The sequence below is a fragment of the Rhopalosiphum padi genome, chromosome 1 (assembly GCF_020882245.1).
Source record: "Rhopalosiphum padi isolate XX-2018 chromosome 1, ASM2088224v1, whole genome shotgun sequence".
Lineage (NCBI taxonomy): Eukaryota > Metazoa > Arthropoda > Insecta > Hemiptera > Aphididae > Rhopalosiphum > Rhopalosiphum padi.
The window spans coordinates 91,193,698-91,206,076 of record NC_083597.1 but is presented as its reverse complement, the minus strand read 5'-3'; the positions used below and the strand labels follow the sequence as shown (position 1 = coordinate 91,206,076).

Sequence of the window (12,379 nt, the reverse complement as noted above, 5' to 3'; positions counted from 1 at the left end):
TATGCTTAGAATAACTTCATTGTATGATGTATTTGTGACATGCACTTGCTTAATTCCTACAAGCTGCGGTATAGCTTTATTACTATAAATATTGAATTCATTAATACTTCAATACTAACAAAATATAAATCTAACATTAAGAATTTAAATTCCTACTATTCTAATTTTAATTTTTACAATTATAATAATAATGCCTTATATAATTTACTACTACGGTTAAACAATGACTATGAATAAATTACTTATAGTCAAATTAACTCTTAGATCATTTGCATAAATATATATGTATCATAAATATTTGAATACACTAATACATGAGAACAACAGCATGAGAAATGAGTATTGCTCATAATTCTTAATTTAAGCTCATTCAAACTAAATAAAAAAAATTGATTAAAATAATTTCATCGTTTATAATGACCATTTTATGTTTATATAAATATAAAAATAACTCTTTGTCATAAATTCTTTTTTAATTTTGTTGCTAGTTAATTTGTATTAAAGTTATTCAACTATATAAGTACATTATCAAATTAATAATTATGTGATAACCTAACTGTCCTAACTATACTTTTTTTTGTGAATGTGTAGATACTTAATAAGTTAAATTTTTATCATGCAGTGTTTTTTCACCTATTGTTTTTTAAAGATCTTTTACTGGCAAACAATAATACTATTTGTAAATTATAATGCATTTTAGTTTTTAACTGATTATAGTGCTTAAAATTAGCACAATAGGATTTATTTTGCCAACATATACGGACAATAGGAAAAGTTAGGTTTATTTATACTTCTGGGCTTTTCAAAGCCAAATACATTTTCTAATAATACCAAAACCTCAATCACCGTTCAGAATTGTATTCGCTTTTTCAAATAAGTATTGGACGTATTTTAACATAATTTGTCTGCTGTTGTTTTAGTTTAGGTAACTATTATATTTTATACGTTTTTTCGTTGATTTCTATAAGGTAAATTAATAAAAAAAGAAACTACACAAGTGAAAATTGACAAACATGAATCGTATGTACTATGTGTTACATGGAAACTATATAGTAGTATAGTCACGCACCTGTCATCACTTGCATTTTATAATATACCGAACGTACACTTCGGTCGTTACAATCAATCAATGACACTACAGTTCAATCATAGACTACTTTTAGAGTATATCATCAAAAAAAAAAAAAAAAAAATACCAAACTGTTTCACCCTTGTCGTCTCCATTATTTTCACTCGGGAAAATGTCTGCCACATTTGTTGTGTTCTTTTTTTCTTGAAAAATCCTATTTTATATTATATATATATATATATATATGTACATGAGTCAAAATTAAACGTTCCAGAAAAATAAAAATAATATCAAACAAAAGGAGCAAAAAAAAAACAAAAAATAATAATAATAATAATAATAAAAATCCACCAACGGTATATAAACCGAATCGATGGTCCTTGAAATGGAAGAACGAGCGCGCGCGTGCGTGTGTATGTGTGAGGGAGTGTAAATATATACTCACACAGCTGCGTGTAGTCGGCAATGGAGGAAACCCTGCTTCACCGGTTACATGGAGTATGGGGTGAGCAATACCAACGGCAATTTCCTATTTCAATTTTTCAACCCGTTTTCCGGCCCGCTAACCACTGCAGCTAGCGCGTCTGAAAATTTAATCAACCTTCCCGCTGCTCGTACTGCCGACTTCACTGCGCCACTATACAATACTCCACAATTGCCCACTACTACAATAATAATAATAATAATAATAATAATAATATTGTACTGTACTATTTTACCGACATACTGTTACTGCTACTTCTAATACTACATACGACTACGGCTGTTAACACTTAACACTAATCTATATAACTGTTATTGTCATCGTCGACTGTCCGCGGAAATTGAAACGACTTTGCTGGAAGAGGGAATCGTAGCTGACCAAAAAAATCACACTTATTACTGTAAGCACTAAGTTTAAGAGACATTATAATGTACGAATTCGTATACGTTTCGTCGGTAGTATATGAGTGGCAAGATGATCGTTTGTTCGAGAAAAGTTAATATGACAACGAGACAACATCTCGATTGTTTCAAACGTATTGAATCCAACTATGATGGCCTGGACTTAGGTTGAATAATACATTTATCATTGATGATATCTATACGGCGACGTAATAAAATTATAATATACAATATTATACCTATTGGAATAAGGTTATTGAACAATACGTCATGAACAAAACTGATATATTGTTTTTATTATTATTGTTGTCATCGTCAACTTCAACTATATAAAGTGCCATTTATCCATCTCGATTATAATACTTGACGATATAAAATACAGATAATACATTTTCAATTATTAATTTTCTTAACATTTTGAAAATGTATTATTTATATAAATAAAAACATTAACCTATAATACATTATTGTGTTGATTGTATTCTCTTCCGTAGGACCTAGCACTTCTGAGATTAGTTTACAGTAGACTGATATTCTGGACACATTACATTTTAATATTATGATTGTTATTTAAAATTATTATCTGACGTTCTCTTTACATTATATTTTATTAAATTTCGTATATTTTATATAATTTTGTTAACATTATTGATTTTGATAATCTCGTTTAAATATAGGGAATTGTGATACTCATAATAACATAGATATTTCAAAAGATTGGAAAAAAAGGAACTATACTGGACACTGGTGCTTGGGAAAAAAATAATCAACCCAATTAAAATAATGTAAAATACTCATAAAATAAATTGTCATAAATTGTTTGAAAAAAATTAAAAACGAGTTTTATGATTAAAAAAAAAATACATCACACGCTCTAACACATGTATATAAAAAAACCTATTTTTAAAATCCTGGCTTTTATTCCCGTGACAGAAAATTATGCGATGAACGCATTTTTAAAGATCTTAGTCAATAAATTATTCATAATTTCATTTGAATGTACAATTAAACACCTAAATCGGTTGGGTTAAAATAATATTGCCCTGACCAGTGATCGGACCAATGTCACTTGTCTAAAAAATAATAAATTATTACATCTTTACAGTTATTATAGTTTGTGGTGTAGCCGTCGTCACTGTAGAAATAAAATGTCAATAATACGGTTTTACATGCGATATTATAATATATTGAACCTGCATGATAATAATCAACCAACAAAATTGACGATACACCTCAATATCGTGCATAGTGTAACCTGTTGAACAAAAATAGTAATCGATTTTAAACACGGCGCGATGCTTAAAAAATATTATTTACTTCGTGTCAAACAGTGATGACGTCGACGTTGATTTCGGCCTGCGTGGTGGTCCAACGGTTGGCGATTGTGTTACGCGTTTCGGATTCGACGACAGTACATACCCTACACAAATGCCAGTCGTATTCGGTGTTGGAAAATCGACGACTATTAGCCAATAACAGTAATATTAATAATAATGACGATAATAATAATAAATTGCAATTCATTATTATTATTATTATTATTCCTTTACAGTAATAGAGTAGTGGGCGTGTTGACGGTACGCGTGGCAATGACGATCGTATAATTTACGCCGAAAAACGAGTACCTAATAATCTAATGTGCCTTAGTTTACCAAACAAACTCGATTCCAGCGAGAACGACCATGGTTATCGTATTTATGGTTATGGTATAGTAATAATATTAATATGCGGTCAGTATAAAGCGGTTTGCTAAACGGTTATGTAGGTAGCTCAACACTACCGATGCACGGATGTAGCCACCATATACCACCACTACCACCACCACCACCACCACCACCACCGTCCTCAAAGCATAATTTCTTATTCTAACCCGAATGACGTCGTTGTGATCACATAAATTCACCGACCGAACCTTTGGTCTGCGTTTTATTTCGCTTATCATATCATCCCTATAACATATACTACGAACAACGATGTACACTGTAAACCGATTATTAAATTATTATAGGTACCCATCACTATCGATATTATAACGTTCTATCAAGAGAGAACAGAGGATTTTCTATACAATATTTATAGCTATATACGATGAAATAATATTGTTATTACTATGCGCGTAAGAACGGCGGGCGTCTATATCGCACGCGTACCAAGCCAAAACCGACCGATCAAGAATATGATGACTTTATATTTTAAATTACGAATCGCGTTACGTCGTACGAAGTTTGAGTTGCACACGGTTACCTACAAGGGCGTAGCCAGGGGGGAAGGGTTCAGACCCCCTCCCCGAAATTTTTTCTTTAAATAAGATTGAATAGGTTTAAATGCCTATTATATTTAAAACTTGTAAAATATAACATATTTATACTCTAAACCCTCCCCAAAAAATTTTTTTTCTGGCTACGGCCTTGGTTACCTGTATCGCTATCGTCGTTTACACACGTCGAATCGATCGTTCAGAGATCTGCCGCGCACCTGCAATGGGTACGTATCGCGCAGTAGCTCCGCCGACGGGGATATCATCAACGCGAAAGATGTATCATACGCAATAATATTATATAATACGTTATTTATCGTCAAATCGCGGCTGTCCTAATCCTTGTGTAATTTCAATGGAGCACGTAATGTGTGGCTTTCGGGGCTCATTATTGTCCCCGACGCGTCTTAAAATATTAACCACTCCGCGATGTGTGTCTCAAGAAACCCACACGCTTTTCACTCGTCATATTATCACGACTCGCACTTCAAAGATAACATTTATACGTCAAGATACGCAGATACGCAAATAAATTCGCGTGCGTGTGTGTATAAACTTCGTAAAACTTTCATGTGATTCGTAACAGTATGGTATTATATATATATATGAGCACCGGAATTGTGACATTAGATCTTGATTTAGTAACCAAAGTTTCTTTGCTGAAAACATACATATTAAACGCACATAATATAATACAAGTCCTATAGGTACGTATATAGTTAACTGAATAGAAAATTATCTGAAATAATATTTACATAACCGAAATTGAGAAAATTACGCATACTCATACTCAGTCGGTGTTGTTTATTCTAATTATAATAATTAGAAACCTTCGTCGTCCAATTAAAAAAAAAAAACAAAAATTTATGGTTTTCTTTCTGAAAACCCTTAGGATACAACATTATAATATTATAAACATTTATCTAACAAAAAAATATTGCTGAAACTACCTCTCTCGAAAAACCATCCTAGTGGTGAAATTTAGCGCAAATACAACACAGTGAACAATACGATAGGTATTATACTGTGTGTACATTTAAGTTTTAAATATACTTCAGTTTAATCGAGAATAATCATAACAGTAAATATTTTCTAGCACATCAACCCTTTGTGGTACTATATAAAAACTCACAAATATTGTCAAAAGTATTGAACAAAAAAAACATTTGTTAGTAGTTCGTCTACCATTATTCATTTGACGAGTTTCAACGAAATTTAAAAACAAGTAGAGAAATCTCTCCTGGAGCGTTTCGCAGAATATATGAATATAAATTAGCAAATAACAAACACCGACACCGTTCACATATATTTTATACAAGCTAGCTGTGAGTTTTTGCGGATTAAAAAGGATGTATGGATATATTATATATACCACGTCTATAATCTATGTGTTATATTAATAATATTTATGAGTTTATATTTTGAAAATAATAATCCACATGGACTGTCTCTTTCCCACCCGTTTCCGTAACAGCCATTAACGATGTGATCTGTAAACGCGTAATATTTTTCGAGTGGGTTATCGGACAAAATGTCTAGTTTTGATAAACGACCTACTTTTTAGTTATACTCTATGCTGAAAATTACACATTATTACAAAGAAATACATTATTTTAGTAGAGACGTTAAGCTACTATAGTCGACTGAATGTGAAGATTTTATTTTATTTCAATTAAAACTTTATTTTCGAACTTTAATTTTAATATTATTCTTTGATAATGTGTAAGTACATCGTTATATTTGTGTGGGTAACGCAGATGTGGATTATATAAACCTAAAAAAATAAATGCAACAAAAAACGGTTCGCCCGCGGCAGTGGTACCGATTCGAATGTAGTCGCAAAAGCTGTGCTTTTGTTCACGTTCGATTTTAGGGTCAAAAGTTATTAAAAAGCCATTTAAAAGGCGATATATATTATATGCAATTGGTCACAGCACGGTCTCAATGCCATTATAGATATTGCTATTACCACTAACCACAAACCCAATGTAATAAATGGTCAAGACAGAGAATAATTTTCAAGTAATTTTATAATTTTTTAATGTGTCTATTGTAGATGTTATACGCAGTTTTCATTAATATTTCTGTAGAATGAAATATAATATAAGCTTTAATAATTGTTATTAAAAACCACAAGTTTCATTATTTTTACTATATATTACTATTTACTTTCTTTTAAATTAATTTAATTATGATCGGTATATTTTCTATTTAATTGATTAGTAAACATTTAGATTACAAGTGATGATTTTACCACAAGATTGGTCCTTACATTACTTAAAATAAATGATGTATTAGCCAGGTGTTCATAGTACATATTTAAGCATTAGAAGCAACAAAAGCTTAAATGGGAGATAAATACCATACACTTATTGATGCATTTTTAAGACAATCACATAACTTTAATTAACTACTCGAAAATTATATAAAAGTAACTAGAACACATATTTTTGGGCAAATAGTCTAGTATTCTTTGAGTTAACAGAAAGAATGGCCAAGTTTAATATAAATTGAGTTTTTTCCTTTGGGATCATTTAAATTTAGTATAATATAAAAAAAAAAGATATAAGACCTTAAACACCTAAAAAAAAAAAAAATTACACTTGAACAATTAAATTAATCCTTTGGTAATTTAATATAATTTTAAAATGATATTTTAGTATTTTAAAGTGTTAGTTCCTAAACAGATATGTGCTGGTATTGCCTATTTTTTGCGCCATATTACAAATCATAATATTTAAAATGTACTACTTACAATAATAACTTAAGTGCTTCATAGCTATTATTAGATTATTATGATTAATTTGATTTCAAAGAATCATTGCAAAATTATTATTGTTAAGCTAATCTTCTTTACTTTGTTTTATATTTTTAACAAAGAATCCCATATTTAGCTCGGTAAATCGCTAGAATTTTTAGACATTATTTCACTTATGCATGATAAGACGTGAGTTTGATAATTTAAATTTTAAAAGATTTATTTATTTTTATCAATAAACAATTCGTAATCCTATTTGTTAAGATCACTTACTACTATCAATGTTAAACTACTCTATTGTTTGATAAATTGTTGGTAGTTTTTCTTCACGCACGAATAAAACTATAAAGAAATAAAAAAAAAAGCCTTTCTAATATACCAGTACTGAGTATAGGACTTCCAGTTGAATGATCGGATCATTTTAAATTCCTTTGACGACTTGGCCTACTATAGAAAATAACCATAGACAAATCTAAAAAATAATGTACATTGTAAAACCAATACGTCTATCATAGTTTGCATCAGATTACAGACGAGATACGACTGAAACGAAGAAACTCGCGTTTTATCTTTTTCTATTTCATTAAAACCCTCATTAAGTTGTCTCACTACAGTTAAACAACGTCGCGTTCGACGACTAAAGACACACGCTGCGTGCCTGCGTATAAATATAAGTATATTTTATTATTATTATTAAATACACTCGTTATTTTACAAAAAAAAATTCGAATCGCTAATTCAACACGTTTAACTTTCATTAGTCACAATCAATAGCATCACATTACTCACATGAACACAAACCATCTGTCCCATACATAATGTCCCGGCCCCGCTTGGTGAGTAGAAAATGGGCGAGCGGAGGAAATCTTTATTGTCTCTCCGCACTATAGACTAGGTATGTGTGTACAGGTTAACGTTGTCGTTTTTATTATTAACACATTGCTATATATATAAATATATAACATATTCGTTTGTAACCATATACAGCATATATTATATTATAGTGTTCTCCCTGTGGAAATTTCCAGCTCGTTACTTACCCGTCAACCTGTATCAACCATAAACGTTGTGTGCATTTTTATATATCGTATTATGACGTGACGACGCGATGTTTTTTTTTTTTCACTTAATAAAAGAAAGAAGCTGTTTTTATTAATCTAGTATTACGAAACACGGCGACTTTCAAACGACGATTTATGTGCACGCGACTATAATATGTAACGCCGTTACGAGTATGGCAACAATAACCCACAACGTAATATAATAACAGTTTTTCCGTAAAATATTGGCAGGGGGTGAGAGGAAGCAATAATTTTACTTATTTAGTAACCACATCAGTGTATTATAATATTCAACATTCGTTCAAGATAATATAATATAAATAAGCAGACGTTTTATGCAAACAATTTTATAACACAACATTTTGCATAAAATCCGTCTATTGGGAATGGATGAAAATGAAAAATGGAATATACTGCACTGATACCGGATATTATCATCTAAGGTACATTTTTTTATAACAAAGTCAGTGAAGATTGGTTTTTGGATTATTATCATATAAATGCATTACGCACGTGTGTGCAGTATAAACTTAATTATACAGTTCATATAAATTTACGTCAACGTGTACGCACTACGCGTTATGATAATTATTACAAACTTTATTTGTCTGAAAAATAATTCTCAATGTGTTATTGATCAATATTGCGTCAGGTTTGCGTATGTTAGAATTCTGAAAATTTGCGCTCAACACAGGCAACAAAAAAAACATCACTCTTATAACGTATTTAACTTACCACTATTCTGGGACGTCGGTTTTTTATCTCCTTTGCCCATACCCCTTTCTCGTGAGCGGTTAATTTTGAAAGCTGTTTGGACGACTTTGACAGCAAGCTTTATCTAAAATAAATACGTATATTTTATGGTTAGTTAAAAGTTATATAATATATATAAATTGTAATATTAAATTAGGTGAGTAAATATCATGTAGTATAAATAATAATTATTCAGTTAATTAGTCCCGATAAACTTAGTAATACATTTCAATTAAGGCCCGAATCTCGAACCACTGCGATATGCAAATCGAATTTATAGCTCGTTTAAGGTCTAAAAAAAATAAATACATTATACTTGTTGGATTTATAATAATGTTTGGTGTCATAAAACTTTGAATTACAAATGTAAATTTATAAATTTACGATTGTATTTCTTGACATTAAAATATACAAGTTGTAATGAAAATTTCAGATGAATATAAATGGAACTGTAGCTGTTTAAATTTGAATACGTTCTAATGTAAATATCATAATAATATTATATCTCAAAATGATCTAATGACTAATAAACAAGACTTTCTCTAAAACTACCTATCCTGTATTTTATTTCCAAACAACTTGTATTTGATTTAGAAATATTGACATAAATATTTAAAACTGAATCAAGTTTAGTTCAAAGATATAATATTCCTAGTTACCGTCTATATCGTTATATTCTTATACATGAATTATTTTTCATAAAAAAAAATATAATTCTATGTTAGTTCTATACGATAGAGTAGTAAAATGTGAGTATGTGACTAAATATTTATATTTTACATGCCCATAAAATTACTATGAAATAAAAATAAATTAAATCAAAATAATTTGGTTTTAATTAAAATGGTCACGGTAAATGAGTTTACATAACTTAATTATTGAATACCTTTATTGTATAATATCGTTTTATTTTCGAAATACTAGAGATGAACGACGGAAAATGTGATAACTTAGGCTATTGTTCTATTTCAGTTAAATCGAATCCTTTTCAAGTCGAATAAATCACTCGATTTTACGAGTAGTTTGGACGAACCAAACTACAGCCCAAACTTCTAGACTTTTGTTACTGCCTATAATCCAAAAGCACTGAGTCAGCGATTCAAAATATAACTCATCATAAACTTTGTGTCTTATCTTCGATAATAATGTCTATACAAAAATAAAGTACAAATAACTGAAATTGTTAAAGAAAAAAAATCACATTTGTTATTAAGTTGAGTATTTTTATTTTCTAAACAAACACAAAATGAGCATCAGTAATTATATAGAAATACAATCGGTATTTTATGCAATGACTTTTTTTTTTAATGATTAAAACTAATATATTTTAACTGTTAAAAATTCTGCTAAAAATACACCAAAAAATAATTAAAAAAAAATAAACAAATTTTTTTTTAATATAAAAGATTCTATTGATATCCTAAACGGAAATATTACTGTGTTAATAAGCTTTTACACTGATAAATATTTATAAATTATAAGTAATAAATGTATATTATATTAATTGATTAACTCGAAATTATGAGAGCTAACAAGTAATAAGTTCACTTTGTTTCCTTTTTTTCCTTTTTAGTATCGAGGTTATCAAAAAATAATTAACTCAAAATTGTATTATTGTTTAATATATATGTATTCAGTGTACAATCGCTTATTTTAGAACAAAATCAAAAATTCGTGTGATTTGCGAGTATAATAATCACTATAAACAATAACAGGAAGTTCTGCGGACACACGTTTTCTACCTCATTTCCTTTTTTTCTTCGCAGCACACTTTTGCCATAGAAAAAATAACGAAACTTCATACTGAATTGCGTAGTAAATTTACAAACTTCAAAGGGCCAGAGTGGTTTATGCATTATTAAAGTTCAAGCTAAAATATTAATTTTTAAAACTCACGTACCACACATCATTATCATCATATAGCAGTCATCAAAGTAAACTATAGTCCAACTCTTTGAGTAAAACCTTTTACAAATGTTTGACGGAAATTTTATTTAGCTTGTGGGTTCTTCAAGAATGTCTCTAACAGGATATTTGCTCTTTTTAAATGGTTACCATTTAAAATAAAATGTTTCAACATTAATCCCGTAGTGCTCTTTTAACTTTATACGGAACAAAAACATTTGTATTTAATTCCTTGGACGTTGTTTTAAACAAAAAAAAATATTATTGTATGTACCTCCAATTTTTCTGTGTATGCATTTTTATTACTATTACATATTATTAATTTCAAAATCTCAACTCGAGTATTCTTTAGCAATAAATTAACATTATAATCGTGTGTGATAATATTAATTATATATAAACGATAGGTAAATGATAAACCATATACCTTATAAACAAATATTTTTAATAGTCGATTCGCAATAATTAGATTGGACGAAAAATACAATTGAAATTATCATTTGTACATAATATATTATATAGTATTTTCGCAATATTGTATGATACGTTTAATGTTTGTTTTTTTTTTTCTAACAGTAAATTAAATGTTATTGTGAGTATAGCCGTATAGGTTATTGAGCGTGATAAACGAACTCTACGCCAATAGTTACAATGTTAGAACACATTTTATCGACGTTCAAAAGGTCATTGGAGCTGAAAAACAAAATAATGAAGTTTATCCAGTGCCAACGAGATCGTATTATCGTAGTAGAAAAAGGAGCGATTCAATTGGACTAATCAATTTGGTTAACGTTGTTTGGAGTTCATTACATATAAGGCGGTCGAACGAAAACAAAAACTTTGGCCCAGCCAACGATATTCTCGTCGGTTCATCCGTACACTACTCGAGTTCGACGTTAAATGCATTAAAAAATTTTAACAGCCGAAAACCCCATTTTTGTTGAGCACACAAAAGGGTTTTCAATATAGTTATCGTCTTTTTTTCGGTTCGACAGTAAAAAGTTCAAGAGGTCGACGGAGGAAACGTCAACAAATAGATTCCAATTATCTCCCGAAAATACTTAAGTTCGTCTTGATTTATCGTCGACGCGAAAACTTTATACAGAAACTGCTGCGTAACACACAGAAGCCAAGGCTGCGCGCCACAGCGGTGCAACCAGTGGTGGAAGGTTACGTCCACCATTCATACCATTATAATATTTACTTTTTATCAACAAGATGATTTGTTAGATATTTAATTATTTAATTATTTAACATTAAGCACAGTATATATATATATATATATTTATAAGTGTCTTTGTTATATTCTTTGAACGTAGTGAAAAGCTATTGCTTTTGAGTACAGCGAACACAATTTATCACAGGTTTTAATCTATGTAATTTTTCAATATTTTAATAAAAACTGCGAAAATACATTTAAAAAAGACGTTAATAAGTATAAAAAAGTTAGATCATTTTATTAAACTAGTATTCAGGAATACAATTTTTTTTAAAGTTTCGTTCAATTTCTTTGTAAATTTAACACAGGCGTGACTTTATAAAAATATTTATTCCTAATTCTATGTGCATATCCAACGAACCAAACGTGATTGGATAAATAAAATTCTGCAAAATTATTTTTTTTTATTGCTTACAAATTTTAAAACATCCAAATCCCCTTGCCCAATTTCTATATTTAACCTTATCACATT

The 12,379-nt window shown here is 29.6% G+C and overlaps 1 protein-coding gene across 3 annotated transcripts in view; it reads right to left on the bottom strand.

Annotated features, from left to right (window-relative positions):
- The window catches only part of LOC132924017 (uncharacterized), a 153,643-nt gene that overhangs the window by 84,108 nt on the left and 57,156 nt on the right, over positions 1–12,379 (bottom strand). For all 3 annotated transcript variants that reach the window (XM_060988084.1, XM_060988091.1, XM_060988077.1), the window contains one exon: positions 8,766–8,868. In XM_060988084.1, the coding sequence (XP_060844067.1) occupies positions 8,766–8,805 (40 nt within the window). In that variant the 5' untranslated portion in view covers positions 8,806–8,868. Of the gene's footprint in view, positions 1–8,765; positions 8,869–12,379 lie in introns of those variants that run through there.